Source organism: Dioscorea cayenensis, chromosome 2, assembly GCF_009730915.1.
Source record: "Dioscorea cayenensis subsp. rotundata cultivar TDr96_F1 chromosome 2, TDr96_F1_v2_PseudoChromosome.rev07_lg8_w22 25.fasta, whole genome shotgun sequence".
Taxonomy (NCBI): domain Eukaryota; kingdom Viridiplantae; phylum Streptophyta; class Magnoliopsida; order Dioscoreales; family Dioscoreaceae; genus Dioscorea; species Dioscorea cayenensis.
In genome coordinates, this window is record NC_052472.1 from 682,851 (window position 1) to 699,473 (window position 16,623).

General features: G+C 37.6%; 3 protein-coding genes across 4 annotated transcripts; 1 reads left to right on the top strand and 2 right to left on the bottom strand.

Annotated features, from left to right (window-relative positions):
* Nucleotides 1-338: 338 nt before the first annotated feature.
* Nucleotides 339-7,023, bottom strand: LOC120279156. The gene is made up of 3 exons (XM_039286023.1): nt 5,300-7,023; nt 2,728-2,935; nt 339-459 (listed from the first exon to the last, which is right to left on the bottom strand). Exons 1-3 carry the CDS (start codon nt 6,663-6,665, stop codon nt 339-341), a joined length of 1,695 nt encoding a protein of 564 aa, XP_039141957.1. The 5' UTR covers nt 6,666-7,023.
* Nucleotides 7,024-7,237: 214 nt separating this feature from the next.
* On the top strand, nt 7,238-10,212 carry LOC120277800 (serine carboxypeptidase-like 2). Of its 2 annotated transcripts, none has more exons than XM_039284646.1 (15): nt 7,238-7,378; nt 7,480-7,642; nt 7,786-7,931; nt 8,040-8,116; nt 8,211-8,333; nt 8,427-8,529; nt 8,609-8,646; nt 8,717-8,818; nt 8,902-8,985; nt 9,084-9,239; nt 9,324-9,395; nt 9,517-9,635; nt 9,738-9,851; nt 9,950-9,995; nt 10,071-10,212. In XM_039284646.1, exons 2-15 carry the CDS (start codon nt 7,503-7,505, stop codon nt 10,152-10,154), a joined length of 1,404 nt encoding a protein of 467 aa, XP_039140580.1. In that variant the 5' UTR covers nt 7,238-7,378; nt 7,480-7,502; the 3' UTR covers nt 10,155-10,212. The 2 variants fall into 2 exon arrangements, with proteins under 2 accessions (XP_039140580.1, XP_039140573.1); XM_039284639.1 differs by having other exon boundaries at nt 7,294-7,378; nt 7,460-7,642.
* Nucleotides 10,185-14,959, bottom strand: LOC120277816 (serine carboxypeptidase-like 17). The gene is made up of 14 exons (XM_039284653.1): nt 13,078-14,959; nt 12,859-12,995; nt 12,672-12,748; nt 12,467-12,589; nt 12,261-12,363; nt 11,948-11,985; nt 11,755-11,856; nt 11,486-11,569; nt 11,253-11,405; nt 11,077-11,142; nt 10,881-10,999; nt 10,673-10,786; nt 10,526-10,571; nt 10,185-10,422 (listed from the first exon to the last, which is right to left on the bottom strand). The coding sequence occupies exons 1-14, from the start codon at nt 13,224-13,226 to the stop codon at nt 10,339-10,341; spliced, it is 1,395 nt and encodes a 464-aa protein (XP_039140587.1). The 5' UTR covers nt 13,227-14,959; the 3' UTR covers nt 10,185-10,338.
* Between the last annotated feature and the right edge of the window lie 1,664 nt (nt 14,960-16,623).

Sequence of the window (16,623 nt, forward strand, 5' to 3'; positions counted from 1 at the left end):
AAAACAAAAATATTTTAGGATAAAGTTTTGTTTTCAGAGAGAATTACGGAAACAAAGTGAACTAAAGTTAATCCATTGCAAAACAAAAAAAATCAAAGTGCTAATATCCCCACAAAAGCACCTTCGTCGCTAGATTTGAGTTCTTGAGAAACTTAGGAGTAAGCAAATATATATATATATATATATATTTTGAAGTGGATAAACCACATGCATTAAATAAGAAAAATCAGAAATTCAGCTAAAAAAAAAAACAGTCCACTAGATGTGGAGCAAAAAACAAAAAGGATAGAATGGAGGAACAACGGGTCTTCTCCGGAACCCACATACTCTCACAATAACTAACCCACTCTACTATCCTGTGTCGCCTCAAGAGCGGGGGCGCCATCCACCCCTTCACATCGAGGTCCAAGGAACTCAAGATTGCGCCGGATAGAAGAGATAGAATCCTCAAGCTTTAGTCTAACACCATCAGGAGTTGCAGAGAACCAAGATAAAATCAAATGATCAGTCTTCATCAAAGTAGAGCGCGGGTTCGCACATTTAGCAGAAAATATAGCATCATTTCACGCGGGAGTAAGTAACTTCAAATCCAAGAAATGTTCAATAATTAACATGGCTCATGAAAATATTAATGCGTATTGCAACATTGAAGAAGTCAAATGATAGTATGTTAATGAAATTTCAATCAGTTATATTAAAAGCATGCATAAATATGAATTAATTATTTCAATATGTTTGTGCTCGCACTCTATGTGAATTGAGATTCGAACTAATCTTTCAGATAAAAACGCGAGCACTCTATAACGGGACAACCTGCCAAATCAAATAATAATAAAAAATAAATTTTTAAAAATAATTTTTCGCTATGTTTTATGTGGCCTGGTATGACAGATATTTTGAAGTATTATTATTATTATTATTATTATTATTATTTATTATTATTTTTATTATTATTTGTTATATAAAAATTGCTTAATTGGTTGGCAGAAAAACAACTCAAATTCTTCAATTAAACATTCATCATGGTATTGTTTTCTCTACATTTTAATTTTTTTAAAAATGGATAAATAGATAAATGATCAAAATGTATTAAGCGCTCCCTCAGTTTCCTTGGCGCTAGAGACTTTGATCATGCTGGCAATCCTGCTCATGATATAGCTCAGGAGTAGTTGCTCATACTGCTCTGACAGACCTGGGCTGCTGGGACTGACGCCTCCGCCTCTCAGACTCCCTCTTATTCCTGCTTTTTTTGTATTTTTCCGTCGTGTTATTGCACTCCCTCACTTCGGTGAGAGGCTTTTGCTCAGATCTGCTTTTTTTTTCTTTCAATAAATCTATGATTCATCCACATTTACTTTTAAAAAAAAAATTGTATTAAAACAGAAAAAAATAGTGAAGATAATAATTATGATACTATAAAGCAGTGAATAAAAATATAAATGGTGGTTACCAACCATTAATGGTAGTTGGAAAACCAAACGGAGATCAGGAGATGGAGGGAATGGATATGGTGGGTACAAAGTACAAACAAAAGGCATGGATCACAACACCACCACCGCTTATTTTTCAAGGTCAAGAGTTTTCCACATAGCATTTTCTGTCTTGCTAAAAATGCAGTCCTTTTTGTCATTTTTTTAATGACAGCTTCTGAGTTGCAGTTCTAATTTTTGTCCCCAATGCAGCAATACTGAGCTGGTTGGGCCCGCCAGGTGCTCGCCTGATGGGCTCATAGTGTGTGGCACGTGAGTTAGATTTGTTATTATCTTTTATTTTATTTTATTTTAATTTAATTTAAGTTAATTTTTTTAGAAAAAAAAATAGATAAACCAGTAACAATAATAAAAGAGAAGTACTGAAAAATAACAATAAAACAAAAATGAGAATAATATACATTATATAAACTACTGATCCAATGGTAGTGAATTGACACAAATACATCAATAATTGAGATAGTACTAATACAATGAAACAAAAATAACATTAAAATAATACAACTCTCTAAGAAGGTGGGACCTTAGGACGAGAAATGCCCTTAGTAATTAATTTTTTAAAAACTATTTTTATATATCTACATAAAATTATGTTATTTGTTTGTACATATATCTCAGGAGATGAGTGGTAGGATATTTTAATGTGATGTTTTTATGTACATATTATCAAATTTTTTTTATAATTTAAAAAAAAATCACAAGAACAATGTCTTTCCTTGTAGTTTATAATAATAATAATAATAATAATAATAATAATAATAATAATAGTAATAATAAGACCCACCATGAAAGGTGATAGGATAGGATATTAAAAAAATTTTAGGTTCAAAGTCAGGTGGACTTAATAATAGTAATAAATCTATAATTATGGATTTGAACTTGCAACTCAAATCAAAACTCAAATCTGAACGCATGAGAGCCTGACACTCAATTTTTTTTTTTGAGGGGAAGAGCTCAGAGAGCTAATTTATTAAAACAAGAGGAAAAACAGAGTTAAAGTTACAAGAACAAACTAAACACAAAAACAAAAGGAGACAACAAAGAAAGAGTTAAGACACAAGTGCAAGAATCAAAAAGAAAAGCCAGCATCAATGAAGGTTTTCATAATCCATCGCGGGAGATCACGCCCGGTCAAGAAAAGATTGAGATTGTGGTTGTTGGCGCCAGAAGAAGCAAGAGCAATGGCGGGGAATTCCAGAGATCTAGGAATCTCAACGAGAGGGGATTCATCACAAACCGGAGAAGATTGTTTATATTGGAGATGGCATGAGAGAAACGCCAAATGACTGGTTCACAGTTGTTGTAAAGAAGTTGGGAGATGAGCGATGACAGATGTAGGATGCGGCGGATGTTCAGGTTGTCTGCTGATAGCATTGTAAATGGCAGATTCGAGGGCATGGATTGCGACTTCGAAGATTGATTCGAAGAAGTGAAACAATAATTCCCCCGCATGATTAATTATGTGAGTAGAGTTTGAAACAAAAATACCCAAGATGACCAATCTTATTAGCACAATTCCAAGCGAAGGCTAAGAAGAGGAAGAGGCGTCGCATGAGAGAAATTATTGCAGTGAGACGGCCACAGAGTGAGGCATTTCCGCAGAAAATTCCCCTGCACATGGGCAATAGCTTTCGGACCAGAAGAGGGTAATTGGGCTCGATATTGTCAAGATAGCAAAGACATCCGTCCTTCCATAATAACCGAGATAGAAACGAAAAATAATAGAAATGGAATGCGTGGGAGAGATTATAATCAGTTATCCAGCGCCGAAGAAATGCGATCGTGGGAAGGAAATGTTAATGTTTAAGATGCGGTTCAATAAGTTCCAAACTCGCTGAGCTTTTACGACAACCATGAAAAAAAGATGATCAGCGAGACTCCAGCTCAAGACTACAAAGGATGCATAAGGTTCGGGACTCATATTGATACTATGTAAATAATCGGTGGTAGAGATCCTACCATGGAGCGAAAGAACCAAATGAAATGTTTGACGCTACAGAGCAACATGAAGTCGCCAGATTTTAGTCCAACCAGACCCTGGACTCATTATGGTTAATATCAAGATTAAGATGATGATAAACGAGCAGTAGAAATTTTTAAGCTTTGAAGGGTTAGGAAGCCAAACCCAAGTGTTATTACCGAAATCGATCAATAGCACTGAGATTAGAAATAATGGAAGAAAGGTTTTCTCCGAACAGAGATTCAAGGAGAGAAAAATTCCAATGCCCATTAACAACTAACTCAGACATAGTAGGATTACTAAAATCAGCAGAAACATTCGAAAGGTTGGCTTGAAAGCAATGGGCACATCAAAAAAAGCCAAGGGTCAAACTGAAAAAGATGTCTGAATGGGGGTTAAAGGTTTTAATCCAGAGATTTGGTTTTAAAAATACTAGCAGTTTTACAAATACTTCGAACACCCAAGAGCATCCGGGAGGGATAAGATCAGTCCGAAATTAATTCTACCATATTTATGACGCGATTTCAACCCAGAAAAACATTATCAACGATTGAGGTAGGTGAACACATTTTTGGCCATTAGAGAGTGTTTAACAAGTGCAAGATTGCGAAATCCAAGGCCCCCTCGAGACTTAAAATCAGTAATATGACACCAAGCAACAGACATGGATGCCCTTTCCATTGCCCCTTTAAACCAAAAGAAATCCCTGACAAGTTTAGTAATTTCATGAAGAACAGAATCGGGAATGGGATAGACCGAGAGGTAATATGTTGGAATTGAGAGAATTGAGGAATTAATGAGGATAGATTTAGCTGCAGCAGAGAGGTTTAAAGTTTTTTTCCATCTAGAACACAAGCAACGGATCTTATCAATCAAAGGTTTGAATGAGTGGACACTTATCTTTTTGGAGAAATAAGGATACCCAAGTAGCGCAGTGGAAAAAGAAGTTTGAGGAAGTCTCGAGAATGGAGCAAATGCTATTGGTAACTCTTTGATTGAACCAGGAGGGAAAGAAGATTTGAGATTTAGTGTGGTTGGGGTATTGGCCGAGAAAGTTGTGAGTAGATTGAAAGGCATAAATTAATATTGCGGGCAGCAGAGCGAGTAGCTTTAGTAATCAGGATAAGGTCGTCCGCAAACAAGAGGTGGTTGAAGTTCAATCTAAGGTTACAATCAAAGCCAGGAATAAAATTATTTCTGAGGGCAAAGTTCATCATAGAGGAGAAATTTTTGGGCAACTAGAATAAAAAAAGGTAAGAAGAAATGGGATCACCTTGGCGGAGTCCTCGGGAGGAAGAGAACCAAGGGGAAGGAACCCCATTAATTAAAATGGAGAAAGAACTGGAGCGAAGACAAGCACTGATCCAAGACACCCACTTATCAGGGAAATTCATTTTAGTTAAGGTTGCAAGAATTGCACTCCAGCTAAGCGAATCATAGGCTTTCTCGATATCTAATTTAATAAGCATCCTAGGGGGGCCGAGGCGATCGAATTCAAGGGAGTGGGCAACCTCTTGCACTGCTAAAATATTATCGAAAGCACCACGATCCGAAAGAAACCCCGCTTGCTCTCGACCCACAAGAGTGGGGAGAACAGGCTTGAGTCTATTCGTAAGAATTTTGGATATAATATTGTAACAAACATTGCACAGGGATATAGGACGAAAATCCGAAACCAAACTAGGATTAGCTACCTTGGGGACAAGAGTAACGAAAGTTCTACCCCAGGAAGCAAGGAGATGGGAGTTGTCGAAGAAATAATGGATAGCAGAAACTAAAGAATCCCCAAGATCTTCCCAATAAAAACGATAAAATTCAACATTGAAGCCATCGGGGCCAGGGGACTTACCAGTGGGGAGGTCAAGGAGGGCTTGAAAGATTTCATCTTTGGTGACCATGCGGATGAGATGGTGACCGACATCTGCAGTAATGCTGGGAAGGTCGTTAGGCAGGGCCTCAAGAATATTAATAAAATCAGTACTTGCAGGACAGGACCACAGATTGGTATAGAAAGTCATGAAGGCCTGCTCGATACTGGAATGATTAGAATAGATGTTGCCAAAGGAGTCAGAGATTTGGGAGATGTAGTTATGGTGATCTCGGATACGGGCAGAGTTGTGGAAAAAGCTAGTGTTTTTATCACCATCACTGACCCACAGGAGACGAGCACGTTGGGCCCATTTGATGGAGAGTTGACGTTGGATAGCAGCAAGCTTAGAGTACAGGACAGACAACCGGTCTTGAATGTCAGTAGAGGAGTCCAGCTGTTCAAGAGAGTTAATTTCTGTTTCGGTTTGGGCTAGGGCTATCTCCACAGAGTTAAGGCCAGAAGACTTCCAATTCGAAAGCTTGAACCTGGTACGAGAAAGTAAGTGCGAAAAAGCGTGGAGGGGACTATCATGGACAGGGGACCGCAGCGCTTCGAAAACAACAGAATGACAGTCAGTATAGTCAAACCAGAAGTTTTCAAAGCGAAACAGGTTCCGAGAACGAGAATCATTAGCAAAAATAGAAAGGAGAAGAGGTGAGTGATCCGAACAACTGCGGGAAAGATGTTTGAGAGTGCAATTTTTAAAGAGAGAAGACCACTCTAAATTCACTAGGCAACGATCAAGGCGAGCCCATCGCCGAGCAAGACCACGTTGATTGTTACACCAGGTGAACGGAGGGCCAGAGGAGTTTAAATTAAAGAGATTATTAGAATCAATAAAATCCCGGAAAAATAAAGCTTTGCGAGAATAGTAGTAAAAGCGGCCGCCCTTATGATCCGAAGGGGAAAGGATAGAATTGAAATCTCCGATAATAAGCCAAGGAAGATGGAGGGAAGATATTTTTGAAAGCTCGTACCAAACCGAACACTGAGACTGGAATCGACAAGAATTATAAACCACAGAAATGATGGTGTTTTTGAAATAGCTCGAGGAAATCAAAATATGTAAAACACGGCGGGAGGTAGCGATAGGAGTTACCTGACCAATACCTTTTTTCCAGCACACAAGGATGCCACCAGAGAAGCCATCAGCGAGGATAGCAGCCCAGTCCCAAGATTTAGAAAGTTTAGAACAAAACTTACTGATGCGATCAGAATTCGCTCTGGTCTCAACAAGACAAAGGATGGAGAGTTTATCTTGGTGAATTAAACGGAAGATGCGAGCACAGGTATCCCTGGAAGAGAGACCCCTGCAGTTCCAGCAGCAAAGTTTTTTAGAAATCATAGAAAAAGTTGATAAAGAGGACAAAACTCCCTGATAACCAGAGGAACATAGAGCAAAAAGCTCAGGAGTGACTGGGTTCCCCCCTCTCGATTCTTCCCTTTTTCTGGGGATCTTCGGCAAGAAGAGAACCTTTGCGAACCAGGGCTTCACGGCGAGCTTCTTCTTGATACTGGACTAGTGTCATGAGGTCATCAGGTTCCTCATCATCGGACATTTGGTCCTCCGAGTCACCCGGATCACCATCGTCTGGATCACTATCCTCGTCCATAGAGCCCTCATCCAAAGAGCCAGAGTCGAGAGCAGCATTGACTTGGTTCACAAGAAGGGAGTGATCTTGAGAATGATTTCCGGAGAGGGGGAGGGGGGCCGAATTATTGGCAGAAGTCAAGAGGATAGGGGGAGGGGATCGCGACCGTTGGATCAACGGTCCCTTCTCCTTGGGATGCTTCAAGGAAGGCGGTATGAATGTTGAGTGCTTTCCAGAAGGGTGTGCAGTAATGACAGAAAGTGACGGGTCATTAAGAGGGGCAGGGTCCCGAGAGACAATGGAAGAGTGTAAAGCAGGGTCCCGAGAAGCATTGGAAGGACTCAGTGCAGGGTCCCGAGGAGCAAAAGGCGGTACAGAAGTGGGACCGGGAGCTGGAACGGGAGAGTCTGAGAGATCAGAGATAGGAGTGATAGTATTCTCAGTCAAGCATGGGGAGTCGTGAAAGGTATGAGATAATGAGGAGAATTACATCTCTTTTTAGGTCCTAATTGGTTTTGAATGATAGAGTGACCATTACTAGAACTAGAATTGGAAAAATTTCTGCAGCTTTGAAGCTCTCATCATACTCCATGTCTGCAACTTCCCTTGTATTCTCACTACTACTAGTACTACCTCTCTGTTTATGGATACCAAGCCCAACTCTTGCTCATTCTCTTGTCTCTCAACTCCCTGGATTTCCAGGTTCTTTGCCTTTCCATCTTGAGACTGGGTGAGTTTTGATCACTTCTTCCATTTATATTTACTTATTTATTTTCTGTTTGCTTGATTGTATCAGTGCCACCAAGCACAGACACACACACACACACACACACACACACAGGTTTAACACTTTTGCACTCAAACTATGTGCAGGTATGTGAATGTGGATGAGGAGATGGATGGCAATTTGTTCTATTACTTTATTGAGTCTGAGAACAATCCTAAGCAGGATCCAGTCATACTCTGGCTCACTGGAGGCCCTGGCTGCTCTAGTTTTTGTGGCTTAGCTTTCGAAATCGGTACATATATATATATATATATTATGCACTATATATACACCATTATTAATTTGTTTGCTTTGATTAATGCTTCATTCAAGCTTTGATATTGACATTGTTTATGTGCAGGACCTATGGCGTTTGATCCTCCTGGATATCAAGAAGGTCTTCCTACATTGTTCTACAACCCATTGACATGGACAAAGGTTAACTACTTTATAGTGTATATATATATTTTTATTGTTCTAGTTATTCCTGTCCATTAATGCCATCTTTTTTTTTTGTCGTCGCTTGATTTAGCTTTGCAACATCATCTTCCTTGATTCTCCGATTGGCACTGGATTCTCATACTCGAATCGCTACGATGAGTATAAATTAGATGACTACAAATCTACCCAAGATATCCACACTTTCCTCAGGAAGGTTTGGAGTGCTTCATCAAACTTGTGAAACTAATGCACAATTAAGCAATCTCTGATTACATTGTTTTTGTTCATATCTGCATTGTTTGCACAGTGGTTTGCTGATCATCCTGAATTCATCTCGAATCCCTTTTATATTGCTGGAGATTCATATTCCGGAATGATTGTGCCAGTAGTTGCTCAGAAAATAGCAAATGGTAATATATATTATCAGTTTCAAACAATATAATCCAAGAAACATAGCATTTAATTGATGACATTGATCCTTGCTTGCAGATAATGATAATGGAGTAGAGCATCCATTCAATCTCAAGGTCGGTGGATATCAGCAAAAACTATATTTAGAAAAAAGCTGGACATTAATTATCTGTGAAACTTTTTCAGGGTTATCTACTTGGCAATCCAATAACAGATTATAAGTTTGATCATGAGGCAAAAATACCTTTTGTACATGGAATGGGTCTCATATCTAATGAACTTCATGAGGTGATTTAAATTGAATTTAACTTGTTCTATATATTCAGTAAATTTTGATCTACATCAATTGATTTTTCAGTAATTTTTTCCAGGCAATTCGGACAAGTTGTGAAGGGGAGTACTACACATTTCCTAGAAATGAGCAGTGTACCAAAAACATTGAATTAATGGATGAGGTCAGCTTGCATAGGAAAATTGTATCTGCAAATTTTTCCTTCTTTATTTTTTATATATGAATTTTAACTGGACAAGAGATTCTGAACATGGCATGCAGTGCCTTGCCGGAATTAATCCGGTTAATGTTTTAGACCCAGTGTGCCCTTTTGCGAGCCCGAAACCAGTCAGATTCAATGCAGATAGAACATTACTGGAAGAGCAAACAATGAAAGAACTTCATTTAACAAAATCAGATCTTAGTAAAGAGTGTAAGGTGAGATTTTTTTTTTTTCCTCCAACTTTTCTCATGAAAAATAACCATTTTTGGATCAAGAACTCACTTCTACTCAAATGACAGACTTCAGGATATCTGCTTGCTGCCAACTGGGCTAATAATGTTACTGTAAGGGAGTCTCTAGAAATCCATGAAGTATGTATCACTAACAGCATTGAATTCTCTCTGACAATTAATGAGATTATTTAGTAACCCATAAATCACTCACAACCTTAAATCTCTAGTTAACTAAAAAACTAAAGAATATGAATCACAGGGAACAGTAAAACAATGGCAACGTTGTGATAGGAGCATGCCGTATACTTCTAATTATCAAAGTGTTGTAGAATATCATCATGATCTTACAAAGAGGGGCTATAAAGCGCTTATTTACAGGTGAATTATCAGATATGTATTTTCATGATTTTTTTTTTTTTAAAATGTTATTGTTTCTGAAATCATTCATTGAGGAAGCAATCAAAATGTCAAACACTGCAGTGGAGATCATGACATGAATGCGCCTCATGTGGGAACACAAGCATGGATAAAATCTCTCAATTTAACCATTGTTGATGACTGGAGACCTTGGATGGTTGATTCCCAGGTTGCAGGGTAAGAACTCTTATAACTTGAATGTATAATCGTATGCTAGCTAGAATCATTCTCTCCACGTGTGTTGCTAATTTTGATTTATATGCATTGGTTTTCAGGTTCACAAGGAAGTACTTCAATAATCTGACATTTGCTACAGTGAAAGTGAGATTATCTTTGCTCTTTAATTACTTAAAATTGAGGAATTATTGATTGTTTCAATTGTTGGTGATGTTGCAGGGTGCAGGACACACAGCTCCAGAGTACAAGCAAAAGGAATGCCTTGCTATGTTTCAGAGATGGATAAATGATATACCTTTGTAATTTGATGTGTGGTATTTTGCAATGGTTCAGTAATAAATTATTTCTTCCATTGAACAATTCAGCAATGATTTACCTGTATTTGCAGATACATAACATTTATAAGCTCATGTCCATGCATGGTACAGAGAAACCATTAACAAAGATAACTTGTGGATCATATTAGATCAGAGGGTGTGTCATAAATCTACAAGGGTTTAGATGAAAGCCATCTCTTAATCATGGTCAGACTCTCCCTCAGGTTTTCCTCTTGAATTGTGTGACCACCTCCCTGCAGAAATAAATACATACAACCTCTGGATTAGCATTTTTCTTTTATTTTTATTTTTTGCTTAAAAGTTCTAATGGATGATATTTTCTTGTAGCTTCCATACCTTTATAGTAGCGAATGTAAGATTGTTGTCATATGCTCTTGTGTATCTGAAATTTTAATCCAAATAACAACATCAGTCTACAAATGTAGAAAGCATACACATCATCAAAAAACTATTATTGCCTTTATTAATTCTAATCAAACTCACCCTGCAATTTGCCCGCTAGAGAACCAAGATCTCCAGTCATCAACAATGGAGTAGTTCAGAGATCTTATCCATGTCTGGGTTCCTATATGTGGTATCACTAGATCATGATCCCCACTTTTATTAATCAGACAACATGGTGTTAGTAATTAACTGCAGTATGAAGATTCATCGAAGAGAAACATGGTTTTGCCAGTAAGTCTAATTTCACCTGTAAACAAGAGCTCGATAGCGTCGGCTTGTGAGCTTGTGATGGTATTTTACACTGCTTGGAATATCATAGGCATACTGCAAATCATGATTACATCTGATCCATTCCTGGACAGTTCCCTACATTGTATGAATGACAATTAAGCAACATGTTATCAAAAATGATACACATATCAGACTATCTCTAATTAATATACCTTCTGGACGTGGAGAGCATCTCTCACATCATCATTGTTTGCCCAAATGTAGCCTAAATAATAAGACTGTGATGAAAATTATGATTCGTTAGTGCTAACACTGAGGCGGTATATGCTCTTATATAATGAACTTATTCTCTCAAAACATGAAGGTTGACAAGAAGCATAAAACTCACTCTGCAGTTGAGAGCAGGAACATCTGGTGGCATGATAAACTTTCCGTGCTCATCGTTGAGAAATCGCCTTTCTTTGCTTAAGTTCTTTGGTTTTGGTGATGCTCGCATGCACTTTGGCTCCAAAATGTGCTTTATATTAATTTCATCAAAATACTGCATGCTCAAGAGATCACAGTTTCAAGTTCTCATATCAGACCATATGCAACGCATGCAACTGAATTGCTAATTGTCACCTTTTTCACAACTTGAAGCTTCTCAGCACACACAGCATTGGTAGGATTTTCATAATCCTCTCCTTCACAAGAAATAGTTGTGGACTGAGAAAAGAGAAAGGTTTCTTACTTTCACTATAATTAGTTCGACCAAAGATAAAATCTTCATTAGAACATATATTAATGTACTATTGACAATTGAAAATACAAAAAAAAAGTTAATTGGCACAAAACTTTATGAATTTCTTACACTTTGTAATAGATTTAATGTTGGAAGAGAAGTGCATCACCTTGTAAATCTCATCAGAAATGATCCCCATATTATGAGCATATGGAACCCGAGCATTTATATCGATTGCTTCCCCGGTAAATGGGTTGCCAATCAAATATCCCTAACAGATTAATTAACACCTTTACAATGAGTTTAGTCCTTCATAACAATACTCTTTTTAGCCTCAGTTGATCATGATCAGCATTCATTACCTTTAGATTCAGAGGAGGTGGAGCACCAGATTCAATACCTGCATATCAAGCATCACAATTTTGATGGAACAAACAGGACAGGCATCAGACAGAAAGATTGGTGTGGTGAGCTACTACTATTTATCTAGATTTACAACAAAGTTTAAATGAAAAATAACAATGTAGAACTACTAAAAGACACTTGAGATTTAAGTTGGTTCTTCAGTCTTTAGTTGGCCTACATTAGATAGGAGGAAGACTGGTTTTGTTAGAGACTGCTATTCATCTGGATCATGCATTAACTAGAAAAACCAGGTGATCAGCGTTAAGTTACCTTGTGATATTAAGTCAGTGATGATTGGAACAACTTTGCCAGCATATGAATCTCCAGCAATATACAGAGGATTGGGGAGGAACTGTGGGTGGTCAATCAGCCACTGATATCACAACACAAGTGTGATTTTCACTACTTAATTATCATTTAGAGCTTTGAAACAAATGCATAAGAACATGATGAGCATCAAGTAATTAATTGAATACCTTTCTCAGAAACTTGTGAACTCTCAAGGATGAAGTGACATCACCATCAACGTATGTCTCTGGATTATTTGAGAATGAGAATCCAGATCCAACAGGAGAATCTAAGAAGATCATATTTGAGATCTGAAAAAAAAATATCAAGAAAATTTTTTTTTAAGTTGTTCAATGAAAGGGAAATCTGAAAATAAATGGTGAACATAATCACCTTAGTCCAAGAGGAAGGATGATACTTAAGTGTTGGCAAGCTACCATTATACTTCACCCTCCTGAACTTCAGAGGACCTGACAATGTTCATCAAGCACATCAAAAGAGGAATTTTTTTTTTCTTTTGTTTCCCTTGCAACTTCAACAGCAAATAGAAAGAAAATAAATAAATAAATAAATAAATTACCAACTTCAAAGAAGAGGCCACAGAAAGAAGAGCAACCAGGGCCACCAGTAAGCCAAAGAATAAGAGGGTCCTCAACTGGATTTCCCTCAGACTCTATGAAGTAATAAAAGAGTTGCACTTCATCCACACCAACATATCTACAAAAAAGCAACCAATATTCAGATATTAAAATCATCAAGTTTTTCATGGAATTCAGTAATTAGAACTTCATGAGCTCACCCAGTGTCAAGGTGGAAGGGAAGTGGACCATGAAAACCAGGAAGATGAGTAACAATGGAAGCAGAGATGAACAGTGGCCATAGGAGCAGTAGCAGCTCACACAGTGGCTGGAGACGAAGACAAGAAGCCATGGCGGTGGAGAATGGCATCAATGGTTCCCTCTAGAGGAATAATCCATTGCTTGCTCCAATGCACACCTATATTTGAGCGTGCATGCGATAATAATCCATTGCTTGCTCCAATGCACACCTATATTTGAGCGTGCATGCGATAATAATCGGTTGTGCATGTGAGAATAATTATTACCCCACAGAGTTAGGTGGGTTAATTATTATTCCATCAACATGGGTGTCCTTGCCATAGAACCCTTTGGACTTCCAACAGTATCTTTTTCGCAAATGACTTGATTACAGCCCTTCCAAAAGATCATCCTACTTTGTCTGAGGGTGATAGAGGCGATCTTGTTAGACCTCTTACTTATGCTGAGCTGCTAGCTACAATCTGGAGTATGCCCAAAAGAAAAAGTCCTGGATGGTTTAAATGTGAATTTTTTTACTTGTACTATATATTGGGATCTTATTTAGGAACTCCTTTTTCAAGCTATTTCCTATTTTTTTTTTTTAAAAAAAAAAGCTAAGCTGCCTAATTCTTGGGGAAAACCTACATTGCTCTCATTTCGAAGAAGGATAATCCAAGCAAGTAGAGAATTTTCGCCCTATTTCTCTTTGCAATTGTGGCTTATAAAATTCTTTCAAAGCTACTTGCTAATCGTCTCAAGCAAGTTGTGCATAAACTTATTGGTTGTGAGCAGAATGTCTTTATTTCTGGGAGATCCACTTTTGATAGTATCATTGCCACACAGGAGATTGTTCACTTGATGGAAATTTGATACCAAAGATTCCCTTAGGATGCTCATTAAAATCGATATAGCTAAGGCTTATGATATGATTAAATGGAAGGCTGTCCTTGCCACCCTCCATATCATGCAATTTCCGCAAGTTTGGATTGATAGGATTATGGCCTATATTTCCAGTCCCAGCTTCTCCTTTTTGATTAATGGCAAACCATCTGATTGGATTTCTGGTAGTAGAGGTCTCCGTCAACGAGACCCCACCTCCCCTTATCTATTTTTGATTGTGGCTCAAAACTTATCTACAGTTCTCAATTTTGCCCTTGCCCAAAATTGGATTCCTGGTTTTGATGTCAGACTTTATAAAAACTTCAACTACCTTATGTTTGCTGACGATCTCATTCTGATAACTAGGGTGTCCTGTAAAGTTGCTCGAGCTTGTAAACTTGGCATTTCTATCTATAGAAATCTTATTGGCCAACTTCCGAAAGTTAACAGGTCAACTATTCATTTTCCTAGTTGGTTTAATAGGAGGATGTGTAAGTCTATCTCTAATATTTTAGGTATTAGAGTAGGTTCTTACCATTTTAAATACCTCAGTTGCTTGATTTCTCCTAAAAAGCTGAATATTAGCCATCACCAGCAATTGGTTTTGCGTACTCAATCTTGTATCCAAGCCTAGGACTTGAATGCCCTTTCCATTGCTGGTCGTACCACCCTCATCAATAGTGCCTAAATGGCAATCCCTAACTATCTTTTGTCCTGCTTAGCTATCCCGGATGCAATCCTTGATTTGATCTCCAACCTTGCTAGGAGGTTTCTTTGGAGTGGAGGTAATACTCACAGAGGCTTCCATGCCCTGGGTTGAATCACCATTCGCAAAAATTAAAAATATAAGGACCTTCTAGGGACAAATCATATTAGAGGAACCAAAAAGGCAGATTGACTATATTAGAAGGACTAAATAGGATATTCTACCTAAATTAGAAAGGTATTTGTCAAAATAATACTCTTATTTTATTAGATCAATTGATTAAATAAATATAACTGACTGACCCTTGTTAAATTTTTGTCAGACAGATAGACAATTAAATATTTTGGATCATGACAAATATATCAATATGAATCAATTTATTTATTTTAACACATTATTTAATTAAAAAAAATGTTCTAGAAATTCGTAATAAATTTTAAAAAACTCTAAATCCCTGGTATTTTCTAAACAGAAAAAAATCTGTAGATTTTTTTTTTATTGAAAAGTGGATAAAATACGAATATATTAAGGTAGAAATCGAAATAGTTACAAAATAGTGAACTTAGTCACCATTAATGATTAAAAAAACCGCCGCAAAGCAGGAAAATCAAAATAAAAGGTGCCAAAGACAGGGTTGAGCTCAATTTATTGGGCCCATGGGTAAGTTTATGGGCGCACCTGAAATTAGAGAGTGTTAAGTAAATCAAGACTTTACTTAATGGTAAAGACAAAAGGCCTCTAGCTTGTTTCTCTTTTAAGTCTATAGCCATAAATATCCAGAAAAGGAACATGTGGTCAATGTTGATGAAAATAAAGAGAGACATTTGTTGAAGATGCAATTGTTTTGCTCCAACTAAATGTTCGAGAAGATAGCCCTAATAAGAATTCTAACAAATTTCGTCATATGAGAGTTTATGGAAGTCCTTCAAAATGATCAGGCAATGACTATAGAAGCAGGACACTTAGGATGCCCAAACATATGGCCAAAATGGTTCTATATCTGGAGGGGTAAGAGCATTTCAGGGATAATCGATTACCAATTTCTTTAACAATACTACAAAACACACTAGTTGTGGTAGGTAAACCATTGCCACCACACCTAGCAAGGTTGTCCAAGGTTATGATTGTATTGTCCTAAACTAGCTACTCAAAGATACTATCCGAGAATAGGGAGCCTTCCAAAGAATTGACCCAAGAGGACATCTAAGACTACCTTCATTGAAGAAACGGTAAAAGGATATAACGGAAAAGGTCACATTGCTTTCAGGGCCCATATTTTCGAGTAACCTATACTAGAAGAGAGGTTTGGGACTGACGTAATGAGCTTAACAAGGTTAGAGGAAAGGATCATATGAAAAAGGGGAAATAAGAGAGAGGAAGCCAAGCAAAAACTCATAGACAGAAGGAGATGGCTACAAACTATCAATGTAAAGTGTAGGTCAGATATCTTGAAGGGCCTTACCATTAATCCAATAGTAATTCCAAAAGGAGATGGAGACCTTATCTATATGTGAGGGAAGAGGCAGAAGGAAGAGAGGAGGGAAAAAATTGATGGGAATGGCAAGGACGGAGTCTTCGAAAATAATTGAAATTAATGATGTAGTATAACCACTATTGTAGGTTGGAACATATCTTCCCCTACCATTTTCTTAAAAAGGCATTGTAAAAATCCTAAATGTTGAGGATTACGCCAGCCTCCTTAGCTATGTGATTTATAAATTCAGTTTCAAGCAACGAGATGAAACTCTTTTAGAACATAGGTCAGGTTTTCTTTAAATGAACTCCCTACAAATTCTGTTGATTGCCTAGATAACCCAATTGGGCAATTTGAAGATTATCATCTAGTAAGTGGGTATTGACGGCTGCACTGAGTTCAGGATGACAAGTGTACCTCGAAGGTAAAGGTAGAGGATCAACTAGAATGGCAAGATAAGCTTCATCT

What these genes read in the sequence shown, in the direction of transcription:
- LOC120279156 (XM_039286023.1), bottom strand. Translation starts at nt 6,665, where the DNA reads ATGATTTCTAAAAAACTTTGCTGCTGGAACTGCAGGGGTCTCTCTTCC. An exon ending in CCTCCTTGACCTCCCCACTG is followed by an intron (nt 2,936 to 5,299) that starts GTAAGTCCCCTG and finishes TAATCATGCGGG; the next exon opens with GGAATTATTGTTTCACTTCT. An exon ending in AATATAAACAATCTTCTCCG is followed by an intron (nt 460 to 2,727) that starts GTTTGTGATGAA and finishes TGATGGTGTTAG; the next exon opens with ACTAAAGCTTGAGGATTCTA.
- LOC120277816 (XM_039284653.1), bottom strand. Translation starts at nt 13,226, where the DNA reads ATGCCATTCTCCACCGCCATGGCTTCTTGTCTTCGTCTCCAGCCACTG. An exon ending in ATGCTCTCCACGTCCAGAAG is followed by an intron (nt 11,000 to 11,076) that starts GTATATTAATTA and finishes CATACAATGTAG; the next exon opens with GGAACTGTCCAGGAATGGAT. An exon ending in TCTAGCGGGCAAATTGCAGG is followed by an intron (nt 10,572 to 10,672) that starts GTGAGTTTGATT and finishes TTAAAATTTCAG; the next exon opens with ATACACAAGAGCATATGACA.
- LOC120277800 (XM_039284639.1), top strand. An exon ending in AGTCTCTAGAAATCCATGAA is followed by an intron (nt 9,396 to 9,516) that starts GTATGTATCACT and finishes TATGAATCACAG; the next exon opens with GGAACAGTAAAACAATGGCA. An exon ending in GTTGATTCCCAGGTTGCAGG is followed by an intron (nt 9,852 to 9,949) that starts GTAAGAACTCTT and finishes ATTGGTTTTCAG; the next exon opens with GTTCACAAGGAAGTACTTCA.